The 19,396-nt window shown below is 40.3% G+C and overlaps 1 protein-coding gene across 2 annotated transcripts in view; it reads right to left on the bottom strand.

Annotated features, from left to right (window-relative positions):
* Positions 1–19,396, bottom strand: part of RASGRF2 (Ras protein specific guanine nucleotide releasing factor 2) — a 244,354-nt gene that overhangs the window by 165,013 nt on the left and 59,945 nt on the right. For both annotated transcript variants that reach the window (XM_003785953.1, XM_023510921.1), the window contains exon 2: positions 6,386–6,492. In XM_003785953.1, the coding sequence (XP_003786001.1) occupies positions 6,386–6,492 (107 nt within the window). The remainder of the gene's footprint in view (positions 1–6,385; positions 6,493–19,396) is intronic.

Below are 19,396 nucleotides of genomic sequence, written 5' to 3'. Positions count from 1 at the left end.
ATCTCAAATGAACAAAATCCATGTTTTCAGATTTACGATTGTGACAGTCTTAACTGTTACAGAGAGAATACAAACTGTGGTTTTGGGGAAACAGCCTAAATGCCCACCAACCCAGGAATGGATTAACAAGCTGTGGTATATCTACACCATGGAATACTATTCAGCCATTAAAAAAATGGAGACTTTACAGCCTTTGTATTAACCTGGATGGAAGTGGAACACACTATTCTTCATAAAGCATCACAAGAATGGAGAAGCATGAATCCTATGTACTCAATTTTGATATGAGGACAATTAATGACATGGTGGGGTTGGAGGAAGGGGAGAACAGAGAGAGAAAGAAGGAGGGGGGTGGGAGAAAGAAAGAGCAGAGAGAGGGAAGGAGGGATGGGGTGGGGTCTTGGTGTGTGACACACTTTTGGGGGGCAAGCACAATTGTAGGAGGGACTTTATTTAACAAATGCAAACACTGTAACCTGGTTTCTTGTACCCTCAATGAATCCCCAACAATAAAAAAAAAAAAGAAAGAAAACTGGCTTTGGGATTGCTTTAGGCTCCAACATCACTGCCCATGTCTGATTTTCCGTCCTGTGGTTTTACTGCAACCCATGAAACATTTGCAGCATTTCTGTGGAATCACTCTTTTTTTCTGATTTGTGAGGGATTTCTCCATGCACGTTCTACAAAGGGCTGATTTTACAGGGCTGATACACACAGTGGCCTTGAGTACTGCACACATTTTTATACTCTATGCTTTGCTCTAAATTAAGCCTCTAGTATTTAAGTGAAAAGAATGAGGTTACAAGCAGTAGGTGCTGGTGTCTGATGCAATTACCGTGGGGGGTGAGCGTGTCTGTGCGCACGCACATTTGTTTTGTGGGCAGACAGTGAGAATGAACTGCCTCAGGCACATGTAATCAAAAGGACCCCTGATAAAAGCAGACCCAAGAGGCTGGATTAGGGTTTTCTCTACCAGAAAAGAGAACAAAGCTTAATTGAAATATTTAACTGGAGGATTAAGTCTCCCTGCTCATCTAGTTGGGGACTGACAAAGTGAAAGGAAGGGTTAGGTCAAGCCCTGGCCCAGCCCATTCTGACATGGGCTTCATGGCATGGAATCCTATTACATCTGATTCCTTTTCCCCTTTGGATCCTCCCTTTATTATTATTATTATTATTATTATTTATGTATTCATTTATTTTTTTTTTAATTTTTTGAGATAGAGTTGCTCTGTTGCCCTAGCTAAAGTGCTGTGATATCATAGCTCACAGCAACCTCAAACTCTTGGGCTCAAGCCATCCTCTTACCTCAGCATCCTAAGTAGCTGGGACTACTCCTGAGTAGCTGCCACCACAATGCCTGGCTATTCTTAGAGACAAGGTTTTGCTCCTGCTCAGGCTGGTCTCAAACTCATGAGCTCAAGCAATCCACCTGCCTTGGCCTCCACAGTGCTAGGATTACAGGCCTGAGTCACTGCTCCCATAGCACACTAGTGTGCCATGGGAGGATCTCAGGTGTGCTGTGAACGTTTTTTAAAGATCATTAATTAAATTATTCTCGAACAAAGTTCAAAGCACAGTAAGTATATTCTTTTTTTAACTTTTTTTTTTTTTGATCAACATAAGTGTGCCGCAGAAGTTTAACTATAGGTTCAAGTGGGCTGTGAGAAAAAGAAGGTTGAAAAACTCTGGTCTACAGCAAAACCTAAGATCCACCTGCACACGACACACAAAGGGAGGGAAAGAGAATCGAGGTGGTGGTCTCCTCAGTCCGAGATACTGAAAACCGGCGAAAGACAGAGGGAGAGTCTCAAACACAAAACGTGTCTGCCACACATTTGCAGGGTGAGCCAAGCCACACTCACCCAACAGAGCTCCATTCTAGGCACAATATTTTCATCATCGTGTTGGGGAAGGTTTCCACAAACCTTCCCCAAGCTCCACCTTGATAAAGGCCCACATGAAGCCAGGCGTGGGGGCTCACACATGTAACCCCAGCATTTGGGGAGGCCAAGGCCCACGGATTGCCTGAGCAAGAGCAAGACCCCATCTCTAAAAATAGCTTAGAATATGTGGATGCCTGTGATACAGTACTCAGGAGACTGAGGTAAGAGGATTGCTTGAACTCAAGAGTTTGAAGTTGCTGTGAGCTATGATGCCAAGCACTCTACTGAGGACCACAGAATGAAGACTTTCTCAAAAAAATAAAATAAAATAAAATAAAATAAAACCACATGAGCACCTTCCTCGGGATACCCCTCACTGCCCTAATCGCTCCCGGATGCTCCTTCCCTTGTACCCTACACACTGAGGGGCTGGAAGATCACTGTGTTATCTCAGTTCCTTGCTGTCCCTTCCTGGCAGTCCATCCTACTCTTCTGATTTCATGCAGAACCCTTCCTGGTCAGGGCCACCTTCACCCCACAAATCTGCCTTCATTCTTGTTTCTTCTCCCAGCAATGACACCACCCAAGCTGGGGGCCTGGGAGGAGTGGCAGATGCCACAATGGTCTAATGCTATCTGTATCCAGGTGATGACAAAGTCCTTTGAAGTCTTCCCCTATGTCTCTGTAATACTCTCCTTCTCTCTTCCCGACTGTCACAGTCCAGGTCCTGTGGTCATGATGATTAGGACAGGATAGGAAGAGCCTTGGAAGATGCTCACCTGTTATCAAATTCCATCCAGGCTGAGACTATCTGCTACCTGCTGAGACATTGCTTGATCAGCATTCCAGCTGATGAAATACTTCAAAAAATGTCATTTTAGTCAATAAGCCTTAAGGACCCACAATCAATCAGGCCAGTGTTTTTGATTGTCCTGGTGTCCACAACTAGATCAACCAACATGGACAGATGTGCACAAGAAAACAAAGGAAAAATGCCAGGTTACTGGTAATTTCCAGAGTTACTACTCAAGTAGCAAACCATTTATGAAATAAACATAGACTTAACTGCTATTAAAATTCTCTGGCCTCAACTCATCCAGACAAAAACAAGACTGAGTCTTGATAGCAGCTTCTCCTGAGCTGGTGCCATAACATGTGATGCAATGACATCCTAACTGTGCCAGGGTGCTAGGAACGTAATTTTGGCCAGTGATATGCGAAACTTCAAAGCAAGCTTCCTGGACTAGTTCAAAAACCCAAAATGATGAATGTTAATTCCAAATGATTTTTTTCTGGGCCAGATCTCACAGAAAAGAGGTGCAACTGGACATCGCAGACAATGACCCAAAGATTCTCTGAAGGCAAACTGGGGCAATCAGATGCTGCTTTGAGACACAAAAGCCAACAACAAAATGTGGATTTCCTGGCACACAAAGACAGCACATCCAGGCTGCTACTGAAAAGCGAAGCCAGGAAAAAAGCAGTGACCCACAGGGGTGGATCTCATCAATTTTTGTTTCTAAGTAGTAACTGCAGGATTTGTAGCTCAGAAAAGAATTAGTCTCAAGCTAATTTATCAGTTAATCAAAAGTCCAGATTTTTACAAGAGGGATCAATAAAACAATAATTATTGAGGATTTAAAACTTTTACATTAAAAAGGCAGCAGTACTAAATTAATGCCATCAGACTGTCCTCTGAGGGTGAAATGTTTCATCTACCAACCATGACTAATTAGCTGTGTTTTATTAGCAGGATGCCAAGCAAAAATGGCTGATCAATTCTTTCTCTGAATCAGCTTTGTTAATTTTCTGGCTTTTGTATAAACAAAATCAGGGTGAATGTCACAGACCCAAGTTTATACCGAAAACTCAGCTTAATAAAACTTAAATGAAAAAATTATTGTCTTCTCTGATTTAGAAAACAAAAATTTCAGAAGGATCTTAATGCAAAAAGTCAAACTTAGGTATAAAGCAGTCAGATTAAAAGAAGTCACCAAAGAACTCAATCCCAGGCCTCAACTCAAAGAAAAGGCAAACCTAACAGGCCAAAAACTCAGGACATCCAGAAAAAAGATCAATTATTAGCCAAATCTTCAAATCCAAAAAAAAAAAAAAAGAGAGAGAGAGAGATTTTTCACTATTCTATCATCCAAATCACTTAAGTAATTTTAAAGTCTGTCTCCTGGAAAAGCCCCACATGCCCTGGTTTTGATTATATGTCAAACATTACCAAATAATTACTGACCCTCTTCCATATATATGCCAAAATGTTTTCATGAGCTTGATAAAGGATCTCTTACTTGAAATGTGATCACCTTTAATGTAATTCACACTAATGGCGTTGGTTCACCAAGATCTTTGCTTGGCAACTGCAGAGGCTACTGATGGGAATTGCTCTTCTGGAATGAAAAAGATGGCAAGCAGGCATGGTGGGTTTTGGTGGGGTTTTTAAATTTCTTTTGTTTTTTAATTTTTTTAATTCTTATAGATTTAGAGATACAAGTGCAATTTTGTTACATGGATATGTCCCATGGCACTGAAATCTGGTACCTGAATAGGGTTCAACATACCCAATAGCTAACTTTTCACCCCTCACTTCCCTCTTACCTCTCGCCTTTTGGGAGCCTCAATGCCTATTATTCCACTCTATCTCTGTATGTAGCAGGCATGTTTTAACTGATGTACTTCATTTCAACTCCCAGACAGAAAGGAAGAAGTGGCCACAAAGATTGTGTCTGGAAATGACCTAAGGGTTCTACCTTGCCAAGTTGATGCTTCTTGCACCTCTGAAGTCTTGACTTTCTTTCTACAGCAAGTCATTCCACATTAGCTCAAAGTGTGGAGCAAAACCTCAGACCGAGAGCACCCAGAGCAAAGGCGCTGAACCACGTGCCTGGCCCATCACGTCTGGTGCCAGCCCGTGCCGGGCCATGGGGACAGCAGCATTTGGTTGCCAACCCCATGCCTCCCGGAGAAGGAAAAGGAACTGAAATATTTTGCAAATAACATCTTCTACTCTCAATGCTAACCTCACATTCATCTTCTTTCACCTTGGAATAGAAGAGGAAGAAAAAGAAATATAACAAGAAAAGACTGAGGAGAAAAGAGAAGATGAGGAGTGAAATATGGAAGGCTGGCTGAGGTTCTAGAGTCCGACAGACCTGGGTTTGAATCCCAGCCCTTCTGCTTAACAGTGCTGTGTGCAGCCCTCATGAATTTCTGTTTTCTCATCTGTAAAAGGGGGTTAATAATACCCTCTTGGATTGTCATGAAGAGTAAGAAAAGCTACACTGTGCCTGCCACCTGTCAGAGGTCAGGCTATCTACCTAAAGCAGGTGACGAGACGTGAAGGAGGGTAAGAGGGGAGCCGAGGCTTTAGGAGAAAAAGTTTCAAGGGTTCAAAGAATAGCCTGAACTTAGAACAAATGCCTCATTCTTAGTAGAATCAAACTGGAAATATTTCCTGCTCACCTACTACATAATCAGACCACTGTGTCCCAATTTCAAGGTGCATACAGGTTGGTTCAGACTACAGAAATCCCATGAAACAAATAAAAATACAACCCGAATTGCTAAGTGGCCCATGTGCAGGGTGGAATGCAAGGGCTGCCTCAGCTTGGAGATGGGCCAGTCAAGGCTGACTCCTGGGAGGTTGTTTCAGGGAAGGAGTGCCAGAGAGAGGAAGGAATAGGAGAAGAGAAGGCTTGTCAGGTAAGAGACTGAAAATGCGCCACAGCTAGAATTTCGCCCTGAATCACAAGGAAATGAGCAAGACCAGAAGCAGGAGGGTGTCCACCTGGATTGGCCAGGGGGAAGAGCAAAGCAGCCATGGGAAGCCACAGTGGGCCAGACGGGAAGAGGAAAAATAAGAGGGGTCTACCCTGATCCCTTTCAGATTTCTCATTCCCATTGAAGACCACAGGCATGCCTTTCCACCTCCCTAGTATTTCTTAGAAGGAAGTGAAACATACTTCTACTTCCCCCTATAGAGGCTGTCATCATTTTTTCGATAACCAGGCTGCACAGAACAAAGTTGACAAATGTGGGCTCGGCTGCGTCCATATCCCAACTCTGCCACTTACTAGCTGTGTGACCTCAGGCAAGCAAATTAACTTTCCAGGCCTCAGTTTCCTTATCTGTAGAAGAAGGGGCAATTATACTATGTAAAACCTCTCTTGTAGACTGTTGAGAGGATGAGTCAGTATTTTTTAAAAATTAATTAAGAAGCACCTAATATACTGGCACATAGGAAAAAAATCCACAAAATTGACTACTACTACTGTTGTTATTATTATTATCATTGTATCTATTACCTTTAATCTTTAGATGGAATATAGGTACAGAAAGCTTAAATAATGATTGCACACATTACTGAGGAGACTATACCAAGGGGAACCCATATTAGAATTGAAAGTTCTTCCCAAACTACCACCAACAGGGACAAGCCCAGTGCAAGGCCCAGATAATCAGGCATTACCCAGGGTGGCCTGAGCCCCTACCTGGCTTGGTGAATGGCCTCCATCCACTCCTTACCGTCCTGCTCCTCCTCACAGCGCAGCTCCAGTGGTTTCTGACCTTCGTGGCCAAAAAGAACAGTAAAGTAATACTGGAAAGAAAAACAAACACAAAAAGTTTTGTGTCATTTTTCAAGCATAACAGGATATTTGCCTACAAAGAGTATATATTTGCAAAATGCAGCAGCATTATGCAAATTATATTTCAAAATGCAGTATCCCTCCTGGTCCAGTTGGCAATGACTTTGCACCTAGAAGATACCACAGACTGAATCTTAACAGCCCTCAGTAAGAGTTAATCCATAGCCTACTGTAATGTATCTTTTTATATAAGTACAAAAAAGAGCACTGCATAAATTTGGCTGTGATAACAAAGTAAAGAGGATATTTTCCAGAACTTTTCTTTGGGGGGCAGGGGGATGTGATAGAGAGCTACACAGACACATGAGTCTACACCACTGCACCAGCTCATTCTATTACATTTTCTGTCCTATATCTATTGTCCATTCCAAGAAGCAATATGCCTATAACTATGCAACCAATTGCTGCCCTTGGCCTCTCCTGCAACCTTAGCAGATATCGCCAATTGCTTTCACATGTTTTCTCAGAGGTAGCCCTGCAAGTCCATTCAACACAGCATTCCAGAGTGCCACTTACAACACATTATACTTGACATGAGAAGGGAAGCCCAACTGCCATCCTGGGGGCTAAGACATAATTAGAATTTCTTCTGGGTATAGCTTTGGTAAAAGGAATTAGGCTTAAGAATGGAAAAGACCAAATTTATCAGGAGTAAAACAATTTTTCTTATATGAACTTATTCATAATCATGATTATTCATAATCACCAGACTGGAAACAACCCAAATATCCTTTACTAGGTGAGTGGATAGCTGGTAGTACATTCAAACAGTGGAATATTACTCAGCAATAAAAAAAACAAACTCTTTATAAACCAAAGAACTTAGATCCCTGTTAGAAGCATCATATGAAATAAAGAAGTCAGTCTCAAGAGGTTACATACTATATAATTCCTTTTTTATGACATTCTTGAAATGGTAACAGAGAACATATCAGTGGTTTCCATGGCACGGTGGATTTGGTGAGGTAGGGAATGTGTAACTATAAAGAGATAACACGAGGAAGTCTGGGCAGTGATGGAATGATTCCATATCTTGATTTGGAGGTTGCACAAATCCAAACATGTTTAAATTCATAAAACTCTGCACCAAAAAGGTCAATTTTACACTCTTACTATAAATATAAAAGTTTATAAATGGTCTCTCAAGGTTCTCATGAAGATTCCAGAGCAGAGGTAATCATATGACTAAGATTCAGACTTCCAGACTCACACTGGGCCACTAGACACTCTATGTTGCAGCAAAGATAGACATAAATGGGGAGCTCTGTGACAACTAGCAGAGTCCTTGGGCCACAGTTATAAAACAGAAGTTTTGTTTAAACAATTTTTGTAATAATCTATGTTAAAATGAAAGTTCTTATGTAAAATACACAGAAGTACACACGTATATTTGATTTCGAATCTGCTTTGAATTACACAAAATTACAAATGTCTGAGTTAAAGCTGCATTACACTTCGACAATATTCATGCCAGTAGATCGTGATGACTAGTACAAGCTCAGATTTTTTTTTTTTTGCAGTTTTTTTGGCCGGGGCTGGGTTTGAAACTGCCACCTCCGGCATATGGGGCCAGCACCCTACTCCTTTGAGCCATAGGCACCACCCACAATCTCAGAAATTTTTAAGTTCTGGGCAGGGCACAGTGGCTCACACCTGTAATCCTAGCACTCTGGGAGGCCAAGGCAGGTGGATCACCTGAACACAGGAATTCAAGACCAGCCTGAACAAGATCAAAAACCCATCTCTACTAAAAATAGAAAAAAACAGCTGGGTGTCGTGGTGGGTGCCTGTATTCCCATCTACTTAGGAGTCAGACAGGAGGAATGCTCAACCCCAGGAGTTTGAGGTTGCTATGAGCTATGATGCCACAGCACTCTACCTAGGGCAACTGAGTGATATTTTCTCTCTCTCAAAAAAAATTTAAGTTCTGTTGAACAGATGGAACATCTGAAGATCTGCTGTAGCCTCCAGAGTTTTTAAATGCTTTAAAGCAAACTGCTTAGATTCAGAAAAACTAATAGGACTTCTGGAGTAAGTCCTCATCTCTACAGTATTTTATTTCCTAGCTCCTTAGTACAGTACGCTCCATAGCTGGCCACCTCCCTACAACGACCACCTCAAATAACTTGACCTAATTTTCATAGACCAGGCGTGCACCATGTGTATACATCAGTACAACAGGCCTGGTTCCTTATGTTGACCACCTTTATATATTGACCAGTTTGTGACAGTCCCTTGGGTGGTGAACTTAACAGAGTTTCCTTATCACTGTGAACCAATCTAGAGCAAAAAAGTTGACCAAGCTGAGGGAAAATCTCAAACTGTGCCAAACACACATAGCCAAACTTAAGTGGGGGAAAAAGAATGAATGTTTCTCCACGTGCTAGAAACACAGACGAAAGACAAGTCAATAGCAAATAGCAGTGAATTAAGGGATCACATAAACAGCCCCTAGGGGATGGAGTTCTAACATCCAAGCAGGCGTAGGACATGGGGTCTCGGGCCTGTGCAAGGACCCGAGTTGGAGCTAAGACTCATGCACAACACCAGGATCCTGAAGGGTTACCGCCTCTGGGTGACAGAGACTGGAAAAACTCTGCCCCAAATCCACCAGACACCAGGATCACTTCCAAAAGTAACCAAAATTCTAATGTAAAAAAATTAAACCATATAAGTTTTTTTTTTTAAACATGGGTGAATGCTATTATATCTCTGAGTAGGAAAAATTATCCAACTGAAAATTCAGAAACATTAAGACTGACAACTTGATTACATAAAAATAAGAAACTTCTGCATGAAACAACTACCATAAGCCCATAAGCAATGCATCAGGACATAGGATAAACTGGGAACATATATGCAATTTGAATAAAGTAGATAAGATCCTTAATATATAAATACAATCATGTGATTCTTCTCCTTAGCCTAGTCATATGGTAAGTTACATTAATAGATTTCCTAGTATTGACAGCCTCCATAGTTGTGTTAATTTACAATAACTCAATTTTTAACTATATTTTGGTTCTTACAATTTTCCTATAGGCTTAAAATTATTTCTAAAACATAGTAAAAATTGAGTTACTATAAAAATTATTTTAAGGGAATATACTTGAAAATATTGAAAATAAAAAGGACAGAATAGGTATAATAAATAAACACTAACCAAAAGACAAAATCAGACTGTCATGCCAGATGTGTAATTGGTGATAAAGAGGGTCACTGTATCAGTAAAAGATCCAATTCATTAGAAAGCATAGTAGTTCTAAGCCTACATGTGCCTAATAATAGAGTATTACAATACAAAAACAGAACAAAATGGAAAAAAATGAAAAGTGCATCATTATACCATTTTAGCATGACTTTCTCAATAATATAGCAAACACACAAAGAAAAATCAGAAAGAATATAGAAGATACTCACATTTTAACTTATGGACTATACAGTACCTTGTACACAATCATCACTAATTAGAGATATTTCTCAAGTACATGAACAACACTTATAAAAATTAAAAACACACAGAACACCAGAAAGCAACATTTATAGACCCATGTCATATAGACCATGTTTTCTAACCACAATGGAATTCAATTGGAAATAAGTTACAAAGTATAATGTTAAAAGCTCTATCTTTTGGCAGTAAACACACACATATACACACAACACCCACACCGATTCTAAATAATTCATTGGTTGCAAAAATAAAGTATAATGAAAAACATCAAAAAGACTTTTTATGATGAAAATACAACTCATCAAACATGTGGAATGCCAGTAGGTCAGGTCCAAGACTGAAATACATAATATTAGATGCTCTTTTTTAAAAAGAAAGAGGAAAAATTAATGAACTAAGATTCCAATCCGGTAAGTCTGCAGAAAAGAGTAAATTTAAATACAACAGGCCTGAGACTACTATCTTTAGAATAGTTTGATTGCAAGCTTAACCCATGGCTGGCATTTGAAACATGGATTTGGGGAAGTTTCCACTATTCTATGGTAAGAATGGCTCACTATGCCTAAACTGTGCAAACACTATAGTTTCTGCTGACCACTTGCTTTCCTCCTGGGTATCTGGAATTTGGATGCCTATGTGATCAGCTTCCAATATGAACTCTGGGCACTGAGTCTCTACTGAGCGTCCTTGGTGGAAGACAATTGTATAATATCTGTATTGTCTTAACTTGTTGCTGGAAAAATTAAATACGTTCTGTGTGATGACAGTGAGAGGCACTCTAGGAAGTTAGCGCCCTAGTTTCCTCTGGACTTTGTCCCCCATGGCCCTTTTCTCTTTGCTGATTTTGCTTTGTATTCCTTAGCTACTATAAATCATAGTTGCAAGTACAACTATATTGAGTCTAGTAAGTCATCTTGGCAAATCATCAAACCTGGGGAGAGTCTTGGAGGTCACCAGTACAGGAGGCTATTATGGAAGATGTAATTACGAAAACAATAACAGAAGTTAACAAAAATAGGGAAAAAAGTATAATAGATGATCAACCACAATCACAGAACTTTTATTTATGCCAGCAACTTTGAAAAGAGATGATGTGGGCACTTCCCAAGAAAATTACAGCTTGCCAAAAGTAACTCTAAGAGAAATAGAAAACCAAAATAAACCAAAAGCCATTAAAAAATTTAAAACCGAGGGAGGCAAGATGGCCAACTAAAGACAGCTTTCAACAGAGGCTCCCATCCAGAGAGAAAAATAATGGTCAGAACCAACCCAATAAAGCAGAAGATCAGGAGCTGAGCTGAGAGAGAGGATTGATAAGTTCGCATCACCCCACCTGATGCAAGCTGGGACTCTAAGGAAACAAATTTGGGTACAAAACCCATCCCAAAGAGGATGGGAATCTTTCCCCTCCTCCCCCTCATGAGAGCGGCTTGAGGCAAGTAGTGAACAGAGGACCTTTTATTTCACCAAAGGGGAGAGAATAGGGACTCCTTCCACAGAGAGATACCAATACAAGCTCAGCAGTCTCTTGCCTGTGACAAAAGTTGATCTAATATTCTCTCTACCTTCCTGAACTCCCAAGTCATCCCCCGCCCCCTCCTGGCAGTCAGGAAGACTATGCCCTGCAGAATCCGGAGTGTCTGGAGGATTTTTGCTGGGGCAGGGCATCTCATGGGCTGTGGGGCAGTTGCGCTGAAACTATAACTTTAACAGAGGCAGGGAGTCACAAGGGAAGAGAGACTTACCCCATGTTGGAAGGAGCACAGCATGGACCCATGCCACCAACCACTGGGATCATGGCCAGCACCCCGCCTGCTTCTGCTACCTGTGGGGGCACCCCCCACCAGCTACCGGGCAACCAGCAGCTCTGCCCTCTAGATCCCCGCTGGCTCCTACAACCTGCACACAGCAGTACCCCAGACCGGTGGCACCACCCCCAACAGTGGAAGTGCTACCGCTGTCAGGGTGGGTCCCTCCCACTTGGGTCAAATTTGGGAGAGACACCTCCCCAATTCCATGGAACATGGAGGGAACTGGACTGACCTTCAGGAGTTCCAGAGGTGGAGTGTGGCCAAGGCAGAGGCATGGTCTCAGAGGGAGAGAACCAGACTCCTCCATGGTAACCCCTGGCTGGGTACAGATACAGGCGGAATACTCCCCAGTTTCCAATGGTCACCAGAGGGAATCAGGCCTGAACTCCTCCTGCCTGCAGGTCGCATAGTGAGATGGCCCAGGGAGGCATTATCTCCTCTTTGACTTAGATGCAAATACCCAGTGTACTTGAGTATTAGAGAGAGCTGAGCTGCAGCCCTGTGGGGTAACCAGTGACTGGGGGTGATGGTGGTACAAAGTGGGAAAAGAGGCACCAGCCCCCCTGGAATAATTCTTTTGCTGGACTGGCCTTTCTGACTCCATGGATCACTGGAGTGAGTCATACTTGAGCTGCCAGTGGACCCTTGCTGTCCAGTTGTTGGAGACCTTTTGAACTCTCCCACTTGATCTGAGTTTGTGGGGACTGCGACAATTGGTTTGGAACTCTTGATCTGGGCTGATCACCCAGGCACTCTCCAAGGTTATACGCTGGTTGTGTTGTAGAGGGAGGGTCTGATTCTCCTCCCCCAGTTATTAGTTGCTGGGGACAATTGTCCTAATTGCTTGTATTCCTCCACAGCTGAGATTTCAACCCAAAGTCACTGATCCACTAGGACTGGTCAGACTCTAGCTAAATACAAGACAGACACACCTACCCCCATCATACCAAGTAGGTCCCCAGTGTCTCAGGCTATAGTACTGAATGGGATGTTGTTAAAGCCATAGGAGAAAAGCCACAGTCACCAGTCCCAGCATTCTGGTAAAGGGCTGGTTAACTACATCTCCAGGAGCCCTTAATTTAATTCCACCTTACCAGCTGTCTAAACAAACAGTGAAAAATAACCATGGGGAGGAATCAGCAGAAAAACTTTAGCAACAAGAATAACCAGAGTAGATCAACTCCCCCAAGGTACAACAAAAAAAATGCAACAGAAGATCCCGTTCATAAGCAAATGGCTGAAATGTCAGAAATTGAGTTCAGAATTTAGATAGCAAAGACTAATAGAATTGAAGTAAAATTGGAATTAGAAGTTCAAGGAGCAATTCAAAAGTTGTCTCGAGAAATCAATGAATTCAAAGATAAAATCACCAAAGTTTTTGACAAATTGAGGCAAGAATTTACATCCCTCAAGACCTGAAAAATACAGTAGCATCCCTCAGTAATAGGATGGAGAAAGCAGAAGAAAGGATCTCAGACATTGAAGACAAAGCTTTTGAATGTTCCCAAACACTCAAAGATGAAGAGAAATGGAAAGCAAAGACAGATCATTCCCTGAGAGAGCTGTGGGACCACTCCAAAAAAGCAAACATTCCCCTTATTGGAATTCCTGAAGGTGATGTGAATGATCTGAAAGGCACAGATGCTTTACTCCAAGAGATTTTAGAGAAAAACTGGCAAACATGGCAAGAGATTCTGAAATTCAGATAGCAGACAGTTTCAGAACCCCATCACAACTCAATCCAAATAAAGCATCCCCTAGACACATTGGAATTAACTTTACCAAAGTTAATACGAAAGAGAAAATCCTGCAAGCAGCCAGACATAAGAAAATCATAACCTACAAAGGGAAGAATATTAGAATGACTGCAGATCTTTCTGCTGAAACTTTTCAAGCCAGAAGAGGATGGTCATCAACCTTCAAACTCCTAAAACAAAACAATTTTCAGCCCAGGATTCTGTATCCAACTAAATTGAGTTTCATTTATGATGGAGAAATCAAATACTTTTAATGACATTCACATGTTGAAGAAATTTGCCATAACTAAACCAGATCTTCAAGATATTCTCAGACCCATCCTCCATAATGACCACCACAATGCTCTACCACCAAAGTAAATTCACTCAGAAATTATTGATCAAGACCCAACTTCCACAGTGGCCAAAGGTTTAAAAATGTCCACTGGTCCTTCGAAAACTTGACACCCAAAATACCACCAGACTTATCAATACTCTCAATTAACATGAATGGCTTAAATTGTCCCCTTAAGAGGTACAGGTTGGCTGACTGGATACAAAAACTCAGGCCAGATATCTGCTGCATACAAGAATCTCATCTTATCTGAAAGGACAAATACAGACTCAGGATGAAGGGATGGGCATCTATCATCCAGGCAAATGGAAAACAGAAAAAAGCAGAGGTTGCAATTTTATTTGCAGATACATTAGGCTTTAAACCAACAAAATTAAGGAAAGACAATTATGGTCACTTCATATGTTAAGAGAAACACTCAACACGATAAGATATCAATTAACATTTATGCACCCAACCAAAATGCTCCTCAGTTTATAACCAAGACCCTAACAGACACGTACAATTTGATATCTTCCAGCACCATAATAGTCAGAGATTTTAACACCCTTTGGCAGTGTTGGATAGATCCTCCAAGAAGAAACTAAGCAAGGAAATTTTGGACTTAAATTTCACCATACAACAATTGAATTTAACAGACATCTACAGAACATTTCATTCTAACAAAATTGAATACACATTCTTCTCATCAGCCCATGGAACATCCTCCAAAATTGATCACATCTTAGGTAACAAGGCTAACATTAGAAAATTTAAAAGAATAGAAATTATTCCGTGTATTTTCTCAGATCATCATGGAATAAAAGTTGAACTCATCAATAACAGGAATCTGCATACTCATACAAAGACATAGAAACTAAATAACCTTATGTTAAAAGATAGCTGGATCAAAGAGAAGATTAAGAGGGAAATTACCAAGTTTGGGGGACAGAATGATAATGAAGACACAAATAATCAGAACCTCTGGGATACTGCAAAGATAGTCCTAAGAGGGAAATTTATAGTGCTGCAAGCCTTCCTTAAGAGAATGGAAAGAGAGGAAGGAAGTCAACAACTTAATATGACATCTCAAGCAACTGGAAAAGAAAAAACACTCCAACCCCAAAGCCAGCAGAAGAAAAGAAATAACCAAAATTAGAACTGGATTGAATGAAATCGAAAACAAAAGATCAATGAATCAGGCAGTGCCTATGGCTCAAAGAAGTGGGGGGCCGGCCCCATATACTGAAGGTGGTGGGTTCAAACCCAGCTCTGGCCAAAAAACTGCAAAAAAAAAAAAAAAAAAATCAATGAAGCCAAAAGTTGGTTTTTTGAAAAGTTTAACAAAATTGATAAACCCTTGGCTAGTCTAAACAGAGATAGAAAATTAAAATCCCTAATTTCATCAATCAGAAATGACAAAGGCACAATAACAACAAACACCTCAGAAATTAAAAAAACTCTTAATGAATACTACAAAAAACTCTGTTCTCTGAAATACAAAAATCTGAAAGAAATTGACCAATACTTGGAAGCATGCCACCTTCCTATACTTACCCAAAGAATTAGAGATGTTGAACAGACCTATATCAAGTACTGAAATGGCATCAACTATACGAAATCTCCCCCCAAAAAAGAGTCCGGGACCAAATGGCTTCACATCGGAATTCTACCAAACCTTTAAAGAGGAACTAGTACCTATATTACATAACCTTTTCCAAAACATAGAAAAAGAAAGAATACTTCCCAACATATTCTATGAAGCAAATCTCACCCTGATCCCCAAACCAGGAAAAGACCCAATAAGAAAAGAAAATTATAGACCAATATCACTAATGAATATTCATGCAAAAATATTCAATAAGATCCTAGCAAACAGAATCCAACAACACATCAAACAAATTATACACCATGACCAAGTGGGTTTTATCCCAGGGTCTTAAGGATGGTTCAATATATGTAAATCTATAAATATAATACATCACATAAACAAAATAAAAAACAAAGACCACATGATTCTCTCAATCGATGCCAAAAAGGCTTTTGATAATATCCAGCATACTTTTATGATCAGAACACTTTAAAAAATAGGTATAGAAGGGACATTTCTTAAACTGATAGAGGTCATCTATAGCAAACCCACAGCCAATATCGTATTGAATGGAGTTAAATTGAAATCATTTCCACTCAGATCAGAAACCAGGAAAAGTTGCCCATTGTCTCCACTGCTTTTTATCATTATAATGGAAGTCTTAGCCATCGAAATCAGGCAAGAAAAGGCTATCAAGGATATCCATATAGGGTTAGAGGAGATCAAACTTTCACTCTTCACAGATGATATGATTGTATATCTGGAAAACCTCGGGGATTCAACTACAAAACTCTTAGAAGTGATCAAGGAATATAGCAGTGTCCAGATTACAAAATCAATACTGACAAATCTGTAGCCTTTATATATACCAACAACAATCAAGCTGAAAAAACAATCAAGGACTCTATTCCTTTTATGGTAGTGCCAAAGAAGATGAAATATTTGGGAGTTTACCTAACAAAGAATGTGAAAGATCTCTATAAAGAGAACTATGAAACTCTGAGAAAAAAAGTAGCTGAAGATGTTAACAAATGGAAAAACATACCATGCTCATGGCTGGGAAGAATCAACATTGTTAAAATGCCCATACTACCCAAAGCAATATACAATTTTAATGCAATCCCTTTAGCACCACTGTCATACTTTAAAGACCTTGAAAAAATAATACTTTGTTTTATATGAAATCAGAAAAAACCTCAATTAGCCAAGACATTACTCAGAAATAAAAACAAAGCAGGAGAAATCACGCTACCAGACCTCAGACTATACTATAAATCCATAGTGATTAAAACAGCATGGTACTGGCACAAAAACAGACAGGTAGATGCATGGAATAGAATAGAGAACCAAGAGATGAACCCAGCTACTTACCATCATTTGATCATTGATAAACCAATCAAGAACATTCATTGAGGGAAAGATTCCCTATTTAACAAATGGTGCTGGGTGAACTGGCTGTTGACCTATAGACTGGACCCACACCTTTCACCATTAACAAAAATTGACTCTCACTGGATAAAAGATTTAAACTTAAGACATAAACTATAAAGATTCTTGGAGAGAGTGCAGGAGAAACACTTTAAGAAATTGGCCTTGGGAGAATACTTTATGAGGAGGACCCCCAGGCAATTAAAGCAACACCAATAATACATAATTGGGATCTGATCAAACTGAAAAGCTTCTGCACAGCTAAGAACACAGTATGTAAAGCAAGCAGACAGCCCTCAGAGTGGGAGAAGATATTTGCAGGTTATGTCTCTGACAAAGGTTTAATAACCAGAATCCACAGAGAACTCAAATGTATTAGCAAGTGATCCCATCTGAATGTGGGCAAGGGACTTCAATAGAAATTTCTCTGAAAAAGACAGGTGCATGGCCTATAGACACATAAAAAAATGCTCATCATCCTTAATCATCAGAGAAATGCAAATCAAAACTACTTTGAGGCTTGGTGCCTGTGGCTCAAGTGGCTAAGGCACCAGCAACATACACCTAAGGTGGCAGGTTGGAATCCAGCCCGGGGCTGCCAAACAATGACAGCTGCAACCAAAAAATGGCCAGGCATTGTGGCAAGCACCTGTGGTCCCAGCTACTTGGGAGGTGGCGGCAGGAGACTCACTTGAGCCCAGGAGTTGGAGGTTGCTGTGAGCTGTGATGCCATGGCACCAGGTGGACAGCTTGAGGCTCTGTCTCAAAAAAAAAAAAAAAAAAAAAACACTTTGAAATATCATCTAACTCCAGTAAGATTAGCCCACATCACAAAAATCCCAAAACCATAGATGTTGGTGTGGATGTGGAGAAAAGGGAACACTTCTACACTGCTAGTAAGAATGCAAACTAATACATTCCTTTTGGAAAGATGTTTGGAGATCACTTAGGGATCTAAAAATAGACCTGCCATTTGATCCTTCAATTTCTCTATTAGGTATATATCCAGAAGACCAAAAATCACTTTATAGCAAAGATATTTGCACCAGAATGTTTATTGCAGCCCAATTCATAATTGCTAAGTCATGGAAGAAGCCCAAGTGCCCACCAACCCATGAATGGATTAATAAATTGTGGTATATGTACACCATGGAATAGTATGCAGCCTTAAAAAACATGGAGACTTTACCTCTTTTATGTTTACATGGATGAAGCTGGAACATACTCTTCTTAGCAAAGTATCTCATCCAATGTACTCAGCCCTACTATGAAATCAATTTATAAGCACCCACACTTTCATATGAATGCTATAACCCAACTATAGCCCAAGATGAACAGGAAAGAGGAGGGGGAAGGGAGAGGAAGGAAGAGGATGTGTGGAAGGAGGGTAATTGGTGGGACCACAGCTATGGTGCACTTTACAAGGGTACATGTTAAATCTACTAAGTGTAGAAAATAAATGTCTTAACACAATACCTAAGAAAATGCAGTGAAGGCTATGTTAACCAGTTTGATGAAAATATTTCAAATTGTATATAACACCAGCACATTGCATTAATGTACACAGCTATGTTTAATTTAAAAAAAAATTTAAATCTTAGTTTTTAAACCAGCTTGATTAAAGAAACGCTTTCCAGACGGTTCTACCAAATAGCCAATGAACAGATGTGCCCAGCCTTGTACAAACAGAGAGAAGATAAAGAGGGAACACTCTCCAACACATTTCCCAGAGTTTGTGAATCAGGGACTCCGAAACTGGGAGAAGACAGGTCAAAAGAGAAAGATCACAAGCCAAGCTCATTCACAAATGTGGATGCAAATATTGTTACGAAAACATTCTCAAATCAAATCAAGCAAATATATATTTTAAAAGACATCTAAACCAAATCTAGTTAATCCCAAAATGTAAGTATATGGCTTAATGCAAAGAACTTTAATACTGTAATGTTTTCTGCTAACAAATGAAAGAAGAAAACAATATGATCATCTCATTAGATGCAGAAAATATACTGGATAAAATCTTCATAAACACATGATTAATATTCTTTGCAAATTAGAAAGTGAAATTTCTGAAACTGATGAAGGGAAGAAGGGAAAGTGAGGAGGAGTGGGGAGTAGGGAGTGAGTCATTTAATGCTGCAAAGAAAATATTAATCCAAATAGGTTACCAACTACGTAAGGTAGCTCAGTGGGGGGAGGGCTCCATTTCTAACTAATCTGAGGTGACAGATGACTTCAGAGACCTGAGACTGTTTCCACTCCACAGGCCCCAAGGGCGAGTACAGCAGCAAGTCCATACTTGGTATCTGAGAATTGTCTTATCCCTGACCGCCTTCCAATGTAACCAATTACTGGGATGGAACTTTGTGTTTCAGTCTTGGCTGCTGCCTCAAGACAACAAATAGAAATCAACGCCCAGTCCACTGGACAAGGAGAATTACTGATGCACTCTATGGACAAGGGGAATTACTGATGCACTCTATGGACAAGGGGAATTACTG

Source organism: Otolemur garnettii, unplaced genomic scaffold (assembly GCF_000181295.1).
Source record: "Otolemur garnettii isolate 467f Iridium unplaced genomic scaffold, OtoGar3 scaffold00017, whole genome shotgun sequence".
Lineage (NCBI taxonomy): Eukaryota > Metazoa > Chordata > Mammalia > Primates > Galagidae > Otolemur > Otolemur garnettii.
The sequence above is the reverse complement of the archived record's forward strand: the minus strand, read 5'-3'. Positions and strand labels throughout refer to the sequence as shown.